Raw genomic sequence first — 20,870 nt, 5'->3', positions numbered from 1 at the left:
AAACTTAAAAAAAAAAAAAAAAGCAAGAGTTTAAGCAAATTAAAACAAACAAAAAAAAATCCCTTGAACAGGATATAGCAGAAATCCTCATCTATTGATTAAGAAAAAAAGTTAGCAATTCCTTTATAAATCTAGTGAAGTTCAGAGACAAAGACAACATAGCCTATGACTGAATTAAGTTTTTTTTTTAATATTTTTTTTTCTAAAGGTTTATTTTATTTTATTTTTTTTTAATTTTTTTTTTCAACGTTTTTTATTTATTTTTGGGACAGAGAGAGACAGAGCATGAACGGGGGAGGGGCAGAGAGAGAGGGAGACAAAGAATCGGAAACAGGCTCCAGGCTCCGAGCCATCAGCCCAGAGCCTGACGCGGGGCTCGAACTCACGGACCGCGAGATCGTGACCTGGCTGAAGTCGGACGCTCAACCGACTGCGCCACCCAGGCACCCCCTAAAGGTTTATTTTTGAGAGAGAGGGACAGAGTGCAAGCAGGGGAGGGGCAGAGAGAGAGGAAGACACAGAATCCGAAGCAGGCTCCAGGCTCTAAGTTGTCAACACAGAGCCCAATGCGGGGCTAGAAGTCACCAACGGTGAGATCATGACCTGAGCCGAAGCTGGAAGCTTAACTGACTGAGCCACCCAGGCACCCCTTAAGTTTTGTTTTTCTTTTTTAAAGTAGTGAGCTATGAAGATAAAATTTTGAAGGACAGAGAAGTTCTACTTCATTTAAAAAGGATGTCTTTTTATAGCTATTTGACAAATGATATTTTTAAGTTACATGGAAGAAAATTTGAAGCCATCCCTATCCCAAAACAAATTACAATATCACAAGCAATATAGATGTCTTAGAATAGGAACATAATCAGGTTTTGAAAATAGAAAGCAGCCATTACATGTACCCAGCAAATATCCAAATAGCCAATAAGCACATCATTTGCTTTCTAATAAAGGGCTAACCTGGGTCCATTCCTTACCGTATTATACTCTCCTTCAATGGTTTCACCACCACTGGTGGACTGGGCTACCACCCTGAGTCGGCCTGGTGTCCCTGCTTCAATTTGTTCAACCTATAAAAGTGACAAAGTTTTACTCCACAATAAAGACATGTATCAACTCCCTCCTATCAGGTTGACCCAAAGTGAAAACACAAAATCTGGCGTGAGAGGTCTTTCATGTCCCACCCCCCCTCACCATAACATCATTAGGACATTAAGAGATTTTTCTATTTTATCCCCCTTTTTCTTGCTGCTTAATGTTTGCTAGAGGGGCTTTCTTTCCAATAGTTCCCAAACAGAATAAAATTCAAAGAGAAAAAAGTGGGAAAGGAAAAAGCCAGAGAAAGCACACTACGATCCCTAAAACACAGCTAATGATGTCGCTCTTCCCAGGCTCTTATCTCGTAACTCACCCAGAGCCCTTAATCCCCTGGAGAGCCACTACGGCTCAAATTCAGAGATTGTCTTCTGGCTACAGACGTTCAGCTTTGTCAACAAAGAACAGACACTGGAGTAGATCAAACATGATACAGGTAAACAGCCAGAAAGCCCTAAAAAGCATAGTGAGCAAGGAGGTACGTTTACAAGGACGAGGGGTGGTCTTCGTTGTTCAAGATGTAGGGAAGAACAAGCAAGTCCCGGAACGTGCACTATGCCAGATGCGATTAAACATACCAGCTCACCACTCCTGGATGTCAACAATAACCTTCAGACTGCGTTGCAACAAATGAAAACCCTTATCACCTAGAGGCTTCTGCAAGCCTGCAGTTAACCTTGGTCTCTGCACTGGCAGCAAATCATGGGTTCCTGTAAAATATTTACTGGGAGAAACTCATAAAAGTCACCTGCAATTTCTACTCTACCTTTTAAATGCAACCACTCTGCATGGGAAAATGTCAAGGGTCATTTTACTTTCACCATTAATAAGTAGCAAAAGTTTCCTTCTCAAATTCCTTCCTTCTTACATAGTTAAGCCCATCTGAACATACTGAAAATGTCTTTCGTAGTTAAGCTATAATCTAATCTTTGGAGAAGAGCTGCATTAGTCAGATTACCTGCATTAGCTCAGATTTACCTAAAAATGATAAGGGCCTCATCTCACCTCTAATTCCTTCCTGCCTCACTCACTTTTGTGTTCCAGTTAGGCTTTTCCTATGTCTACAACAATTTCTGCATTTAGGACGACTTTATTCCCCACAATCTCTGTGCACATCACACAATGCGCTCTCGCCTTCCTCCCTGCCAAAGGCCGCTTCTATCAGGTCACTGAAGAACACAGCATGTGTTCACCGTGACCCAAGGAGACCAGAGACACCTTGGTAACCCAGGTAAAATGTTAATGTGCACAGACACAGGTTTATTTCACTAGGGGATAGTCTATGAGATTCTCAAAAGGGCCCACAACTCTCCCAATATTAAGACATTATAGAGGAATGGTCAATTCATCTTGAACAAAGGAGGCAAGAATATGCAATGGGAAAAAGTCTCTTCAACAAATGATGTTGGGAAAACTGGACAGCTACGTGCAAAAAAAAAAAAAAAAAAAGAAAAGAAACTGAACCACTTTCTTATACTATACACAAAAATAAACTCAAGATGGATTAAGGATCTAAATGAGAGAACTGAAACCATAAAAATCCTAGAAGACAATACAGACTTTCTATGACATAGCCACAGCAATATCTTTCTAAGATATGTCTCCTAAAGCAAGGGAAACAAAAATAAAAATAAACTATTGGGACTTTATCAAAATAAAAACCTTTTGCACAGACAGCAAAGGAAAACAATCAACAGGACTAAAAGACAACCTACTGAATGGGGGAAGATATTTGCAAATGACATATCTAATACAGGGTTAGTATCCAAAATATATACTGAACTTATTAAAAAAATAAAGAATTTATACAACTCAATACCAAAAAAAAAAAAATCCAATTAAAAAATGGACAGAAAACATGAACAGACATTTCTCCAAAGACATCCACATGGCCAACAGACACAGGGAAAGATGGTCAACATCACTCATCATCAGGGAAATGCAAATCAAAACCACAATCAGATATCATCTTACACCTGTCAGAATGGCTAAAATCAAAAAACATAAACATGCGGTGGCAAGGATGTAGGGAAACAGGAACCCTCATGCATTATTGGCAGGAATAGAAACTGGTGCAGCCATTCTGGAGGATCCTTAAAAATTAAAAACAGAACCACTGGGGCACCTGGGTGGCTCAGTCAGTTAAGCGTCCGACTCTTGATTTCAGTTCAGGTCATGGTCACAGGGTCGTGGGACCAAGCCTCGCCTTGGGCTCTGTGCTGCCAGTGAAGCCTGCTTAAGATTCTCTCCCTTTCTCTCTCTCTGCCCCTCCTCTGTTTGCACTCTCTCTCTCTCTTTAAAACAACAACAACAACAACAAAAAAAGCTAAAGAAAAAAACAGAACTACCATATGTGATGCAGTAATTGCACTACCAGGTATTTACCCAAAGAATACAAAAAACACTAATGCGAAAGGATATACGCACCCCTATGCTTATCGCAGCATTATTTACAACAGCCAAATTACAGAAGCAACCCAAGTGTCTATCGGTAGATGAATAAAGATGTGGTTTATATAAAAAATGATTACTCAGCCACAAAAAAGAATGAAATCTTGCTATCTGCAACAACACGGATGCTAAGCGAAATAAGCCAGTCAGAGAAAGACGAATACCACATGATTTCACTCCTATATGGAATTTAAGAAACAAAACAAATGAACAAAAGAAAAAAAACAGATGAACCATGGGGCACCTGGGTGGCTCAGTTGGTTAAGCATCCAACTTCGGCGCAGGTCATGATCTCACGGTCCGTGAGTTTGAGCCCCGCATCGGGCTCTGTGCTGACAGCTCGGAGCCTGGAGCCTGCTTCAGATTCTGTGTTTCCCTCTCTCTCTGCCCCTGCCCTGCTCACACTCTATCTCTCGCTCTCTCAAAAATAAACATTAAAAAAAAAAAATTAAAAAAAAAAAAAACCAGATGAACCAAGAAACAGACTCTTAACTACAGAAAACCAACAGATGGTTACCAGAGGGGAGGTGGGTGGGGGATGGGTGAGATAGGTGATGGGGATTAAGATCACACTTCTCAGAATACTTAAGTGGCTCGGTCGATGAATAGTCCAACTCTTGACTTCAGCTCAGGTCATGATGCCAGGGTCAAGGGATCGAGCCCCAAGCCGGGTTCCATGTGGAGTGCGGGGCCTGCTTAAGATTCTCTCTTTCCCCCTCTGACCCTCTCCCCTGCTTGCATGCTCTCTCTCTCTCTCTCAAAACAAAACAAAACAAAAACACAGAACACACTTCTCATGAGCAGTGAGTAAAGGGTGGAAGTGTTGACTCACTGTATCGTACACCTGAAACTAATGTAACACTGCATGTTGCCACTGCATGTTGGAATTAAAAATAGACATCACAGAAGCAGATGTTACTTTTCCATGGCACAACCTGTATGTACAGCTGCTGTTTTCTAACCACAGCCCTAAGGCAAATGGATCACATGTACTTCTACTCCCTAAAAGACACCTCCAGGAATCAAGGAGCGATAACTTCCAGGACCTGTGCTGCTTCCCCCTCACAACAGTATTAGACTTACTCTCTGCCAGGTACTGTTCTAATTACTTCCTAAGTGTCAGCTAATGCAATCTTCACAAGAACTCTGAGATAGCTGCTGTTATTATCCTAATTTTATGGAAGAAACTGAAGCTCAGAGAGGTTAAATAATTTCCCCAAAGACATACAGCAAGAAAATGGTAGGACAGTATCGAAAGTAGGTCATTCTCATCCCAACGCTCGAACTCTTATCAACATGAAGCGATTCTTAACACGGTCACCCAAAGGGCCTAAGTTAACCCGCTGAGCAAATGACAGCCAGAATTCCTTAACTTTAACACAACAGTCTCATCCTTACCTGCACTAAAGGAAACTCATCTATTAGAGACATGAGAAGTGATTGATTTTGTCACTTTTATGTATCAAAATATCTGTGATGGTGTTAACAATTCCCAGTGTAACTTGGCATATTTTTCCACCTTTTCAAAAGGAGACTAAAGAAGCAGAAAAAAAAAGGGGGGGGGGAGCCCATGTAACAAATTTAGATAATCATTTTCAGAGAAGCCAGAATAATACAGTGTATCTGTTGACGACATGGTACACAAGGACAAGTTTCTCATGAAGAACATTTAAAAATCAGCCGGGTCTTGAACTCTTATTTCAATCACTGGTGTGTACAAAGAAACAAAGGATAACAGACCAAAGATTATAAAGTGAAGGAATGTATGAAGGGAAACATTAAACAGAAGAGAACTAAAAGTAAGAAGGGTGAGAGGAGAATAAAGAAATTACTGAGCTGCAGAGAAGAACAAAGCTCTTCAGGTGGCAGTGGGTACAAGTTCATATACTGACATCACAGCTGAGAAACAGCAGCACTCCCAATGGTTTAGACTGCAGAAGGAACGCTTCCATCACCTACCCCAACCCTCTCTCTCCTGCCTAAACAGGAGTATGAAACCAACAAACCTACCAGCAACTCCACTTACTTTTATTGGTATGAACTGTTTTATAAACTTGACACCATGTTCTTCCATATGTTCGCCAATTTTGTTGGCCATGTCCTGGTCAAATCCTCTCAGGAGGATGGATCGTACCATAACAGTGACATCTAAACCGATGCCAGCAAGAAATCCAGCACATTCCAAGGCGACATACGATGCTCCAACCACCAGGGTCTTACCCGGGCAGTAAGGTAAGGAGAAAAGATCATCACTGAAAAGAAATTAAAAAAAAAAAAAAGGTGGGGGGGTGGGGAAGAAAAGAAAGAAATTGAAAATGTTCCTATGTGAGTAATGACTGAATCAAAGTAAATATTTTTGCTTTCTTAAGAATACACTTTTAAAAACTAAAAACATTCAATTGGCTACATACATAATCTATGAAAACTGTTTACGAGGGCTTAGACCCAGTTCCTTTCTTGCCACTCAGTTGCTCTGGGAGCAGCTCAAGCTGCCCATAGCCAAACAGTCTCCGAGGTGGAAGATCTATCTAGAACACGAATCAGCAAGAGAGGAGTAGGGGAAAACTTCCAACATAACCGTTTTGTCATATAAAAACCAACTATAGAGTAAAAGCTGACAAAATCTTTTAGCCAAGTAAAGAATACACGAGACGTGAGAGGGATCACAAAAGCATTTTTAGGAAATGAGTTTTTTTTAAATATGAGAAGGAAACCCATCCAAGACGGAGAAGACAACAGTCGCCATCTGAGCTGCCCCTGTATGAGGTGCCAAGGAAAAAAAATCACATACCCTTCCCGAAAAAGGGCCTGAGAAGAAATAATGTGTAACATGAGCAGAAACTCCTCAGCAGAAAGCATCCAAGAGGACACATTTGTCAACCATAGTATGTTAACACGTTTACAAAACATGCCCACACATGTATAAATTTCAAACAGAACTTTCAATATAAGTATGTATTTATATGTTAACAGTGATGTTAAGTGGGTGGTAAGAAAGACCCATGTTTATAGCTTTGAATTTTTTAAATGTTCTCTTGCATAAAAGAATTTTTTCCCTTCTCTTTTTCCCAGGCCCCTGTCCCTTTGGGCAGAAACACAGAAATTAAAAAAAAAAAAAAAACCCTCGGAAGTTCTAGGAAATGGACTAAATGGGTTTGAAGAAAAAAACTGAAAAGTAGAACTCAACAACGGGTGCCTCCTTTTCTCCCTCCGGTGCCCCCTCACCTGCTGATGCAGAACTCTTTGTCACCAGGGATGCCCAGATACCGTGGCCTCTCGCCAGTAGCAATGAGAAATTTCTCTGCTGTATAAATTTTTTCTTTGCCTTTGTTATTTGTTGCCTACAAAGAAACCAAGTGCCAACTTTTAATAAGCTAGTGTTCATTAAAATTGTAGTTATAGTGAACAGAGGCCATTCGCCACATTAGCCAATTTGATCCTCATAAAAATTTGGTAATACGGGGGCGCCTGGGTGGCGCAGTCGGTTTAAGCGTCCGACTTCAGCCAGGTCACGATCTCGCGGTCCGTGAGTTCGAGCCCCGCGTCAGGCTCTGGGCTGATGGCTCGGAGCCTGGAGCCTGTTTCCGATTCTGTGTCTCCCTCTCTCTCTGCCCCTCCCCCGTTCATGCTCTGTCTCTCTCTGTCCCAAAAATAAATAAAAAACGTTGAAAAAAAAAAATTTAAAAAAAAAAATTTGGTAATACGTACTAAGGCTCTAAGAAATTAACGGACTTACTCAAAATCATAAGGCTAATAAGTGGCAGGGCCAAGACTCAGATCCAGGTAATCTGGCCCCAAATCCAGTATTCTTACACTGCTACAACCACACGGAAAAGGCCCATAAGAAGATGTGTCTGCAAAATCATCAAACTGGACAGTTTGGGCCACAGTGGCTTTTACTTTTATCGAGACAATCACTTTCTCTTTTCCTCCCCTACCCCTCACAAAAGTTTAAGACAGACAAACATTAGCTCCTCAGGGTGTCACACAATTACCTTAATCCTATGAGGACCTACAAACTGGCCATATGCATTCTCATAGGTCACTTTTCTCTCCCGCAGAGCGACCCGGTAGCCCCAGTTCAGGGAGCCGATGTAATTCTGTACAGCTTCTGTCATCTTATCCCAGTCATGTTTAACTGCACAAGAAAATAACACAAAATGTTTTTAGCTTTTCGATCGCCTGGCAAAGATCACTTCTCAGGAACTGTTCGCGTGGATTACAAAGGGCAGACCTTTTTGTCTGAAACAGCAGGGTCCTTCATTTCAAACACATAAACATCCTTTTCAAGCTCAAATATTCTTTCCTTTTTTAGAAAACTACCATACAATTACATAATGTCAGGCTTCCTGGAAAGTCTTAAAATAACCACGCATAATAACTAAAATAACCATGCATAATCCTTTTTACTTCTGTAGAAATGAACGGGAATTTTACTTTGATTGTAAATACTGATTGCTGGGGTAATGGTGAAGCCTGGAGGATTCTATACCCTGTAACAATCCCCAAGGGATCTTGATGTAGTCTGCAGTCACTAAACTGGTAACAATGTCTAAACCAGAGGCTGGTAAACAAAGGCAAATTAAGGCCCCACAGTCAAATGCAGCCCATCACCCTTTTTATAAGCAGTTTTACTAAAATACACCAATGATCGTTTATTTACACGTTGTCTAAGGCTTCTTTTGTGCTATGATGACAGAGCTGAGTAGTTGTGACACATCAGTAGGTCCCATGAAACCTAAAATATTTACTGTCTGGCCCTTTATAAAACAAGTTCGCTGACCCTTGATATCGACAGAGAATTTTGAGAGTCTGTCTCACTGCCCCCCCAAATCCCTCCCTCACCAAAGAGAGAACGATTTTTAAATTCTATTATAAAATGAATCGTTTGAGTCAGGCACAAATATACTGAACTTCAATGCATAAAAATCAATCATTTACTAATTAATACCTCATGAATAACAAGGAAAAAATAGGATACATAGAAAATATACTCTGGTGGTATGATGAAGACAGATTCTAGGAAAGCTGTGGTTTAGAAGGAAGGAAAAGAAAACCAACATATACTGAAAGACTGTCATGGAAATGAGGAGTCTCAATCTTAGATTCAGGGTTAAGTAGCTTGACCACATAGGAGGTGGTGAACCAAGTCTACAAGACACAATGGCCAGCGTCTGGAATCGGGAATGACAGCACGAAAATTGGTTTGTGGCCTCCTAGAGAACAGATCATCGATGTTCGTTTCACAGAACCGTAAAATGTTAGACTTTGGGAGATCAATTCAACTTAAAAGGACAGTGACTGCAGAAGCCACTGTGACTGCAGAAGCCACTGTGACTGCAGTACTAAGAGGTCTAGGTGTGGGGCGACGGGAGTGGGGGATGCTGCCCACCTGCCCATCTGGCCTCCACCTAGCAACACCAGAAAAAAGATGATAGGGTTCACTTCCGGTTTCTCCACTAGGAATGGAACAGAATAGTAACTCTGCAATGATCTTGCTTTCTTTGTAATGATAATGGGATCCTCAAATACTTAATGTTTGAAAGGCAGATTTAATTCTTTTTTTTTTTTTAACGTTTATTTATTTTTGGGACAGAGAGAGACAGAGCATGAACGGGGGAGGGGCAGAGAGAGAGGGAGACACAGAATCGGAAGCAGGCTCCAGGCTCTGAGCCATCAGCCCAGAGCCCAACGCGGGGCTCGAACTCACGAACCGCGAGATCGTGACCTGAGCCGAAGTCGGACACTCAACCGGCTGAGCCACCCAGGCGCCCCAAAAGGCAGATTTAATTCTTGAGCACAGGGAACTCAAATTGATAAATCTAAAATATATAAAGCAAAGAAATCTTCCAGAAAGGACCAATTCATCCAGTTTACATGACTGGGCTCCAGGTTTTTTGTTTGTTTCTTTGTTTGTTTAAAGGCCTGAGGCTTTCTCTGTACGTTCTCAGTTCAGAGCTTTAGGAAAAGGGCAGATCACACTGAGTCCTGGATGTGTTACTCCCCCTACCCCTGTCCCAGGCAGATTCAGCTATGCTGCCTGGTCCAGGTCCCTTTCCTCCTCCACTATTCCTGGAGCTATCTGCAGCGTCAGAGAAGACAACCCTCCCAGACAACTAGAGCGCTGTTCTTTGGTCAAGGACGTGAGATTAGATAGGTTTCTATTCAAAAAATGTAAAATAAGCCTTCATACTTCATCTGTGGGAACAGGGATCAGCAGCCTCTAGGGGGTTCCCATTTGAAAAATACACCTCCAAGTTTCTTTCTCACTCTAAGATCTAATGACATAAAGTAATGTTTGTTTAAATCCACTATATTCCGAGTCGCCAAAATGAACAAATCAGGAGACTATAGATGCTGGAGAGGATGTGGAGAAACGGTAACCCTCTTGCACTGTTGGTGGGAATGCAAATTGGTGTAGCCGCTCTGGAAAACAGTGTGGAGGTTCCTCAAAAAATTAAAAATAGACCTACCCCATGACCCAGCAGTAGCACTGCTAGGAATTTACCCAAGGGATACAGGAGTGCTGATCCATAGGGGCACTTGTACCCCAATGTTTATAGCAGCACTCTCAACAATAGCCAAATTGTGGAAAGAGCCTAAACGTCCATCAACTGCTGAATGGATAAAGAAATTGTGGTTTATATACACAATGGAGTACTACAGGGCAATGAGAAAGAACGAAATACGGCCCTTTGTAGCAACGTGGATGGAACTGGAGAGTGTGATGCTAAGTGAAATAAGCCACACAGAGAAAGACAGATACCATATGCTTTCACTCTTATGTGGATCCTGAGAAACTTAACAGAAACCCATGGGGAAGGGGAAGGAAAAAAAAAAAAAGGTTAGAGTGGGAGAGAGCCAAAGCATAAGAGACTCTTAAAAACTGAGAACAAACTGAGGGTTGATGGGGGGGTGGGAGGGAGGGGAGGGTGGGTGATGGGTATTGAGGAGGGCACCTTTTGGGATGAGCACTGGGTGTTGTATGGAAACCATTTTGACAACAGATTTCATATACTGAAAAAAAAAAAATCCACTATATTCCTCATCACAACCATTTTCAAAGGAGGGAGGTAATTTACTGCTGCCTCAGTGGTAGACTCTGGCAGGCACAGAAGGCCTCTCCCACCAAGCCCAGCTCTGGTTCTTTCTGCTAGGCCACAGCAAGCTTCAGAGGTCCCAAGGCTTAATGAGAAAATTGAAGATAACAGAATAAACAAACCGCTAGGTTTCCATTTACCAAGAGTAAAGGGATTTAAACACAGGGCACAGCTCTCATCAAACACCTTGGGATTGCTGCTGCTAACAAATACAAGAGGAGTAAGGCATTAAAAACAGAAAAGTATGTATTTCTAATGGTAAAACCTGGAAAGGGGGAAGAAACACAAAAGTAACACTGTTAACGTAGCTGAATAAATAATTTCTTTAAAGAGAGACAAATAAAACAACTTTGATCTGGTCCAACTTTTCAAACCCCATGAAATTCAGGGAGCTTATACTGGTTTTAGTGTATAGATCTGGACCATGCTACTAGTGACTCTTTATTACTTCAGTGGTTAAACATTTATTAGTTCTTTATTATGTAACTTAGAAATAAATTCAACATAAATAAGCATAGCCAGTCCTTATTGTTACATGACAGCTACAGAGATATTCTTTTGCTGGAAAGATCCGCCAATTCACCAAGTTCTATTTCACCATCTACCTGGTTACTGAATTTATTAGAATTAACTCACTTGGCCCTGTTAACAAAAATCCACATTCAGCGGAGGTCTGTACTTAACTCTTATCTTTTTAAGATTCTAAAGACCCACCCGCTATATATACTTCCTACATTTTTAAATTAAGAATTCTGTTCCAATGACTTCATTTTTCTTAAGAGTTGACAGTTTAAAGCTAACATCAATTAGTACAATATACCAATTTGAGTACTAGACCCCTGTGTGAATGAATAAAAATTGTGTGGCTGAGTCGTATAGCTCCCCGGCACTGTTTTTACCTAGATTTAAGGGACAGATTGCATTCACTACGTAGATGACAGTACATGGAAATTATAAAGCTGCGTCAATCAAAATTTGCTCGGAACAAACTTACTTTTTCCAACAAATTCTAGACTTTTTCAGAATAATATTCCTGTTACATGTCCTCTTTAAGAGGAAACTAACTTCGTTCAAATATACAACTTCCTTTGGTATCTGTAAAGGTTTTCCTACAAACCAGTAACCAAAGAACCAAGTGCTTGCCAAGTGCTTGCCAGGGTCTACTCTAATTTATTGAAACTCTGAACGGAAGAATTAAAAGCAGCAAGTCCAGAGGAAAGGACAGAAACTAATGTCTGCTGAGTGGCAGCTATTTTACCACCCTACTGTATCCAATCCTCATCATAGGCAGTAAATGGCAAAGTCACCAGTTGTGCCCAGGTCTACCTACGACAATAACCCACCTTTAACGCTGTCAGGAAGGCTAGGGTGAAGGAAAGAGTACGTGACACCACTTCAATCACATTACCCGTCCTACCTCTGGGCTCCCAGGGTACTCGGTCTGTACAGCAATGACGTTAGTGCATGAGTGGTTAACAGAATCTGCATGCTAACAGAATTTGTATTATTCATCTGAATTTCCCCAGCACAGACTCACCTGCAAATAGTGGACGCTCGACAATAAGATTATATGACTTTATCAGCAGAATTTCTAAAATTTCTAACATGTCTACTAAGAAGTCTAATAAATTAACTGAAGGGAGACCCTCTTATGAACCAGGTACATTAAAAGCAGGCTCGTCCCCCTTGCCCGTCACGTAACATGCGTTTGTGGGGAACCTGGTGCCAAACCATTCGTAAACGACCTGCTTCTGGGTCCGGGCTTCATACGTAGCAGAGCAGCTCCCTCACTGTGATCTAGCGAACGTCAGCCCTCGACACAAGGGTTTGTAAAAAAAATTTTTTTGATTTAAAAAGAAAAACAAAAGTAGGCTTCCCGAAAGGAAAGAGTGTATTAATGGCAGACTCAGTGGGGAGACATTCAGACATGGGAGTAAATAGTAACTTGGGGGGGGGGGGGTAGAGGTGGGAATAGCGGTGGACTACGGCTACATTATGTGTTAGATTCATATTCCATAGGTCAAAGGAATCAGCTCAACTACCCTTTTTGTTGGAAAGAGAAATGGACATGAGGCTGCCTGAGGCCCCAAAGGTCACGGACAGAGAACAGCCTCGTAAGGATCTGGGAAAGAGATATGACCGCAACGTAAGAAAGCTTTTAAAGTAACTGATCTTCTAAGATTCCAGACTTGAAAAAAAAAGGTGCTGTTGATTTTAAACAGGAAGTAAACACATCAAACAAAGGAAGCATGACTAATTTGAGTAGGAGCAAAATTTTTCAAAGCATGTATTTATGCCTTGTTTTTTTAATATTTAATAAACTATTAATTAAAACTCAGAAAAAGTTATAGAATAATTTACCCTAGGAAATGTCCCATACCCTGTAGATCTCGAAACTAATATTAGATAAGGTTAGAGTTTCCCTCTTCAAGGACACGGTGACCTATGTCATTAATTAACTATGAAGCTGTGCCAACCTCATTTTATTCTTCTACCAAATAATACAACCTACTTTCTAAAGGCAACAAATTCCTCTTCAAGTCCTCTAGGGTTGCTAGGGTACTCTAAATATTTTATCCAAAGACTAACCAACGCTTTCTCAACAAACAGAGTCCCTCCACCCCAAAAATAGCGCTCATAAACTGATTTCTTTGGACAGAGAAAAACAAAACAACTTCAAAGGAAAGCAAATTTGCACTCCCTTATGAAACTCTATGTAATTATAAGAATTGACTTGAGGGGCATCTGGCTGGCTCAGTTGATAGAGCAAATGACTACTGATCTCAAGGTCGTGAGTTCAAGTCCCATGCTGGGTGTAGGAGATTAGTTTAAAACAAAATAGGAATAATACAAAACGAATTTACCTGAAAAAATTCTGCTTTTTTTTTTCTTTTTTTTCTTTTTTTAAGTTTATTCATTTTTGAGAGACAGAGACAGAGCATGAGCAGAGCAGAGAGAGAGAGACATGGAATCCAAAGCAGGCTCCAGGCTCTGAGCTGTCAGCACGGAGCCCGACACAGGGCTCGAACTCACGAACTGTGAGATCATGACCGGAGCCGAAGTCGGACACTTAACCGACTGAGCCACCCAGGCACCCCTGAAAAAATTCTGGTTTTCCATTACAGAAAGACACTCTAAGTACAGTATCCGTTCTGTGCAGCTACGTGACGCAAGGTAATTGCAGTAATTTTATACATAAAAAACATAAACAATAAAAACTGCCAGATTATCCTCTAGTCTTGTAAAAATGGATGCTGCGTCCCCAGACCACAGCTCGCACCCCTCAAAAACACAAGCAGCCTCTCCCACCATACCTGTCTCCTCGATCTTCCAACCGTAGTTTCGAGAGTCTTGCACAGCTTGTCCTAACAAAGCTGCTTGGTGCATCAGTTTTTTAGGTATGCAACCCACATTCACGCATGTTCCTCCGAGACCTGCAACAACATCAAGAAATAAGTTTACACCCTGCTTCACGATCCTTGATAGAAAAAGGTCAGTAATCATTATAATGTGCTACAAAGGATCATAATTTATTTGCCCAACGTAGCCCAATACTGTTTATGCAAATTCATTCCTAAGTTTCAAGGCATTTCTAAGCTCAGAGAGCCTTATGGTATCAAACACAGTGAGTGACCTCACCCTCAAACAAAAGAAAAATGAGATTTCCACAATTTCCATACCCTCAAAAATTCAAAATTGACCGTTGATAAAGATGCCAGAAATTGAAATTTTACTTTGCATGCAATCCTATACTTGCCACCAAATCTTTGAACAGAACTGTATGGTAAAGGGGTTATTAAGCTAGCCACAGTTGGACAGTGGTGGGTCTGGAACTACATATAAAATGTGGTGTATGTGAGCGTTTTTTTTAAGATGGTGGTCTACAGCTTTCATGGATTCTCACAAAAGGATTCATGACCAAAACAAACACAAGCTTTAGCATCTCTGAGACTACAGAACGTGGCACTAGACTGTCTCCATTAGAACAAAATACAGGCAGGCAGGGAGGCAGACAAAATGGCGTGAGATTGCAAGATGGCAGCAGACGTCACAGCTCAGAAAACAGAAGCCTTCTGAGGAGAATGCTTCCAGACTGCCACTATGGAGTGCAACCTCCCCAGGCCAGAGGGGCTATCCCCAGCACAAGAATAGTGCCTGGGGCACCTGGGTGGCACAGGAGGTTAAGCATCCGACTTTGGCTCAGGTCATGATCTCACGGTTCAAGCCCCATATCGGGCTCTGTGCTGACAATGAGAAGCCTGCTTGCTTGGGATTCTCTCTCCCTCTCTCTCTCTCTCTCTCTCTCTCTCTCTCTCTCTGTCCCTCCCTCACTCTCTCTCTCTCTCTCTCTCAAAATAAATGAACTTAAAAAAAAAAAAAATGGGGCACCTGAGTGGCTCAGCTGGTTAAGCATGTGACCTCAGCTCAGGTCATGATCTCACAGTTCGTGGGTTTGAGCCCTGCATCAGGCTCTGAGCTGACAGCCCACAGCCTGGAGCCTGCTTCAAATTCTGTGTCTCCCTCTCTCTGCCCCTCCCTCACTCACGTTCTGTCTCTTTCTGTCTCTCAAAAATGAGTAAACGTTAAAAAAAAAATTAAAAAAAAAAAAAAGAATAGTATCCAACACAACACCGACACCTAATAAATATCTGTTGAATGGATGAATTAGAAAGTGAGACACTCTCTTATTCAAGAGTTCCTGCTTCTTGCCTCCTAATCAGAGCAGCTAAGTCATCTTGGTAAAATTTATGTATCACATTAATCCCCTTCTCAAAGGCTTCCTACTAGGCTTCGATTAGGTCCAATTCCTCATCTCGGCCTACTGAGACCTGTACAGCCTGACACGTGCCTTCGTCTCTAATCTTACCTCCAGCTCGTATCACCCAGGCTACCACCATGAAGGTCTCCCACCTGCCTCAGGGCCTTTATGTGTTCTATTCTGTGACAGAGACCGAGAAAAGTCCCCTGGAAGGTTCTTCCTCAGCTTTTGGCACAGCTGGTTCATTCTTATTCTTTTGGCCTCATTTAAAGGCCACCTCTTCAGAGGCCTTCCTTGATAATCTTCTCAAAGTTAAACTCTTTCCTCTACCCAGTTCCTCTCTATCCCACCATATAATTTTTTTTAGTACCACTCATCATAATTTGTAAAGTTCTTGCTTATCTCTTGTCTCCCCGCTAGCATATAAACTCCACAAGGACAAGAACTTCGCGTCTACCGCACCCACTGCTACATCTCCAATGCCCTGGTTCGTAGTAAGTGTTCAATTAACATCTGTGGAATAAATGAATACAGAACATTGATTCCACAAGATTCGGAAGCAGCACGGGCTCTCCACTGAGATATCTGATTCCAGTTCTTATCGAATGTAGGAACTGGTTTTAAAACAGAAACCCACAGGTAAGTGTTTCAACTTTCAGTCATTAAATCCCTAAGTTTGCCAAATTACTCAAATCTTTAGTTTTAAATCATCATGGCAGCTGTGGAGAAGGTTTTGCATCATCCTGACACTGCCAGAAACTCCAAATTTTCAACATTTAACATTTCCATTTTAACTTAGCACACGTGAAAGAGGCACATATCTTTTTTGTTGTTTTAATTTAACTTTTAAATTTTCAATTGGGTTTTAGGAGCCATTTAAACATATGCCAGGGAAAAACCTGCTCCTACAAATCCACTTCTAAAATACTTCAAAGCTTACCCCATCTAGTTCCATGGGGGGTTGGAGTGACAAAATCCAGGACCAATATCTTCTTGTCATATTTGGCTGCCTCCTAGAAAATAAACGTATTAAAATGAACTCGAAAGGTGACCATGAAAGACTAGAAATGGACTGTTAAAAATCCAAGCTATTCTTATTAAGCTACAGTGCCCACAGCATAACCAGTTATTACTGCCTGGAACTTCAGATACTGCACCAAGATGGTTAGTGAGACTCCAAAATAAAAATTAGGCAACTGAGACAGTCACAGGGTAGTTGTAAAGAACATACACAGCACAGTTGTAAAACTGTCTTCCGGACACACTAGTATCCTCTTACATAATTCCATGCAAACAGTAACATATTAAGCAATAATCTGAAGAACCTGGGGTCTTTTCTAAGCAGGCAGAAGGTGAATGGCCAGTAAAAAAGATTTAGGACAGTCTACAACCCTTGATTCAATCTGTATTCTGTAAGTATTTCTGAAAGTATTTTAAGTTTTATCTAATTCAGTATCTAGGCAGAATATTGGGAAAGTTTTTCTTCTCAAATTGTCAGATTTCCTAAAATTTCACATGAAAAGCCAGTAAGAAAGTTGATGGTATCTATGAGCTTTCCAAATAGATTTTAGGGGAGTGATGACAATAGTCAGAAGTTCATTTTGCAGAGTATCCTTTATCTTTTTCAGAGAATAAGTTTTGTGTATTGGCAACTACAACCTCCAAAGGTTATTTGAAAGGATTGAGTCTATGTTTCCTTTAAAACCAACAGAACGAGGGGCGCCTGGGTGGCTCAGTCGGTTAAGTGTCCAATCGCAGTTCCTGAGTTTGAGCCCCACGTCAGGCTCTGTGCTGACAGCTCAGAGCCTGGAGCCTGCTTCGGATTCTGTGTCTCCCTCTCTCTCTCTGTCACTCCTCCACTCATGTTCTATCATGCTCTCTCTCAAAAATAAACATTAAAAAAAATTTTTTTTAATAGAAGAAAAATAAAACTCACCAGAACTAGAGTAAAATACATCCAGTATTATTACTGAATTTTATAGCTAAGTATGGCTTCATGCCAGATGCTAGCCTGCTCCTCATTTGGGCAGCTTCATTTGAATCTACCCTTACTGACCCACAAGCTACACCTTTTAAACCATGTCATCTTTTATTTAAAAAAAATTTTTTTAATGTTGGTTTATTTTTGAGAGAGAGAAAGACAGCTGTCAGCACAGAGCCTACTTGGGATTCTCTCTCTCTCCCTCTCTCTCTGCAACCCCCCACCCACATGCACACGCATGCATGCACATGCTCGCTCTCTCTCTCTCTCTCTCTCTCTCAAAATGAATAAACTTAAAAAAAAATAAAAGTACCTGTTGGAGAAGGATGACAGGCCCAAGGGCCCTTGGCCCCTCACACATGGAAGATGTATCTCAATTTAGGACCAGGAGTCTCATTCCTTAACCTCCCTTATTTATACTTCCTCTCCCCCATGACCCCCAGACCAGAGTTAGTGGGTATTCTCTTAGTTCACTTCTTATACAAAGGAGGCAAACATTTTCAATTTTTTTTAATGTGTATTTTTGAGATAGAGCGTGAGCAAGCGAGCGGGGGAGGGGCAGAGAGAGAGAGGGAGACACAGAATCTGAAGCAGGTTCCAGGCTCTGAGCTGACAACACAGAGCTTGATGCAGGGCTTGAACTCACAGACCTCAATATCAGACGCTTAACCGACTGAGCCACCCAGGTGCCCCAGGAGGCAAATGTTTTTAATGATTAAGTTTAAGGAATCCAATTGCTCTCCATTTTTCTACTGGGGAGGAGGGCCTGTGAACAGGAAAATCATCAAAGTGAAAAAAACCTAATATTGATATTTATAAAGAGTAAGAAATATATTTATTTAATTTCAAACTATTTCTATACCACACCTTTATTATCTTTGAAAAGTCAGCCAAACTTAAAATGAATGAAAATGTGTCCCAAAATACGGGGCACGGTACTGTCATGTAGAAGTACTTTCATAAAGAAGGTACAGTTCAACCTGGAAAACTGATTTACAAAATAGTCCCTTTGTAAACATGTCCTGCCCGAGTTAAGGTGCAGAATGTCACAAGAGTGGCTCAACCTAATTCCAGTGAGAACCGGCGGACGTCTATCAGGAGCGTGACTCCTACCCATCACCCAGATGACACACAGGAGCCTTGCCTTAGCAGCTGCCAGCCCTCCTGAGCCGCCTCCAACGATGATGAGGTCATAGTCATAGGACTCGGGAAGACCCTCCGAGCCGTTCATTTCCAGTAGCTTTTGAAGTCTGCCCTCCTGATAAGCCTAAAGAAAAGGAAGAGGAAATAAGTTAACTTAAAAGCAGCAATGCCTGAAAAGTTTTGTGAGAAAACCTTTCTCTGAAAAAAGCAAAAGGAATATTCAAAGGAAAAATATCGTTTAACTTCTATCACAGCACGCAAGAAGAAAATGTTCAACCCTCTTTTCGAGTGGTGACCAAGAATTTGCTTTTTGTTAGGACTGTCCTAATTCCTTTTCGCATCACAGATAGCTAACTGAAATGTTCATATAGTACTTCTAATGTTAGACCCTGACATTCCAACAAAATCAACATAGTCCTAAATGAAGTATGATCATCAGTCCTTTTTCCCCAGAATTATTACACTAGGTTTTAAATTTGGTTTTTAAAATATTTGTACTGTATGTTTTTAATAAAACCATCAATAACCATTCAGTAGTCATCTTTATTTTCTGGCCAAAGGTACAAAAATAAGTGGCCTATGTTCTCAGATTAGGATAGCGGCCTGGTAGGGGCACCTGGTTGAGCGTCCGACTTCGGCTCAAGTCACGATCTCACAGTTCTTGAGTTTGAGCCCCACATTGGGCTCACTGCTGTTATCCTGTCAGCACAGAGCCTGTTTCAGATCCTCTGCCCCCCTCCCTCTGCCCCTCTCCCGCTTGTGCTCTCCTAAAAAATAAATATTAAAAAAAAAAAAAAAAAAAAAGATAGAGGCCTGGTAAATAGCAACTGAAACAGATTAGCCAAATACTTAAGACTTTTCTACATTGCTCAGGTAAAAGTTCAGAACAAAAGCATTAATTGACATTTACCTAATGGAAAAGTCCCTGCTTTTCCAAGGCATTTTATTTATTTTTTTATGTTTATTTATTTTTGAGGGAGGGAGGGAGGGAGAGAGAGAGAGAGAGATCGCGCCTGCACACAGTGTGGGAGGGGCAGAGAGAGAGACAGAGAGAGAGAGAGAGAGAGAGAGAGACACAGAATCCGAAGCAGGCTCCAGGCTCTGAGCTGTCAGCACAGAGCCTGATGTGGGGCTTGAACTCATGAGCCGCGAAATCATGACCTGAGTCAGCTGGACGCTTAACTGACGGAGCCACCCAGGAGCCTCCCAAGATACTTCATATAAGGAAAGAAATAAAAAGTGGGGGAGGGTGCGGAAAACAATAAATTAAGCACAACTCTGTAAAACTTTTTTTTTAAGAACACATTTTTTTAAATGTATTTTTTTAGCTGTTTTAAGCAATCTCTCCACCCAACATGGGGCGCGAACTCACAACCCTGAGATCGAGAGTTGTATGCTCTACCCACTGAGCCAGCCAGGCACCCCTAAAGCTTACTGCTTTAATCTACCTAGGCACGAGGCCTCCTATACTGTATTAGTTTCCATGTACTTGGCACATAACAGACTTTATAATATAAATATTATAGACTTTTAACTTCAAAAGCCATTTCATTTCACTAGGTTTTATATACATGAGTTATATTTCATATTAGCTTGGAACACTGTTTTGGTGATTATTTTTTAAAGCAGGCTTCACTCCCAGAGTGGGGCTTGAACTCATGACCCTGAGATCAAGCCCTGAGCTGAGCTCAAGAGTCGGATGCTTAATCAACAGAGCCAACCAGGTGCCTCCTGTTTTGGTGGTATTTTTAATATTACCTTTTATTAAAACAAACATGTGTGCTAAATGTTATACCAGCAACAAAAAAGTGTTTTTAAAAATGAAGTTTTAATCTCAATAATCGATAAAAGTCCCCCAAACTTACCAGCCCCGACGCCACATTTTTCTCCTGCCTACCATCAGCTGTAGGGGGCGAAGGGCAGAGCTTAGGGTCAGTAGAGCAGGATGCTGGGGACGCGGAAGGGGGCGCACTGGAGGAAGGTGCAGGAAGAGGCATGGCACCGTGGCTGCCCCTTGGCAGGGTGGCAGGTGCACCTGACGGCTCAGAGACTGAAGGGAGAGCACGTGGGTACCAGCAACAATGGGGACAAGACTGCATCAACCTGACCGTCCGTACAAAAGGTCTAACGTGAGAGGCTGGTAAACACAACCAGTATTCATCTACTGACATTTTGGCAGAGGCTCCTCCTTCAGTACAAGGCACTGTGGGGGGAAAAACAATTTGGTAATAATAGCCATTCAGATCACAGGACCGTTATAAGCTTCAGGTAACAAACATTACTCTCTAGTTGGTCTCCAGGAGCACAGGCTGACTTGCTGGCTTAAAAGAATTAATAAATGCAG

At 41.5% G+C, this 20,870-nt stretch overlaps 1 protein-coding gene across 1 annotated transcript in view; it reads right to left on the bottom strand.

Annotated features, from left to right (window-relative positions):
- Nucleotides 1–20,870, bottom strand: part of TXNRD1 (thioredoxin reductase 1) — an 88,887-nt gene that overhangs the window by 29,685 nt on the left and 38,332 nt on the right. The window contains exons 3-9 of the mRNA XM_049626719.1: nt 18,528–18,650; nt 16,343–16,415; nt 13,958–14,077; nt 7,539–7,681; nt 6,769–6,884; nt 5,570–5,795; nt 958–1,067 (exon numbers count right to left, since the gene is read on the bottom strand). Coding sequence (XP_049482676.1) covers nt 958–1,067; nt 5,570–5,795; nt 6,769–6,884; nt 7,539–7,681; nt 13,958–14,077; nt 16,343–16,415; nt 18,528–18,650 — 911 coding nt within the window. The remainder of the gene's footprint in view (nt 1–957; nt 1,068–5,569; nt 5,796–6,768; nt 6,885–7,538; nt 7,682–13,957; nt 14,078–16,342; nt 16,416–18,527; nt 18,651–20,870) is intronic.

Source organism: Panthera uncia, chromosome B4, assembly GCF_023721935.1.
Source record: "Panthera uncia isolate 11264 chromosome B4, Puncia_PCG_1.0, whole genome shotgun sequence".
In the NCBI taxonomy this organism is placed as follows: domain Eukaryota; kingdom Metazoa; phylum Chordata; class Mammalia; order Carnivora; family Felidae; genus Panthera; species Panthera uncia.
Note: the sequence above shows the minus strand (reverse complement) of the source record. Positions and strands in the feature narration are given on the sequence as shown.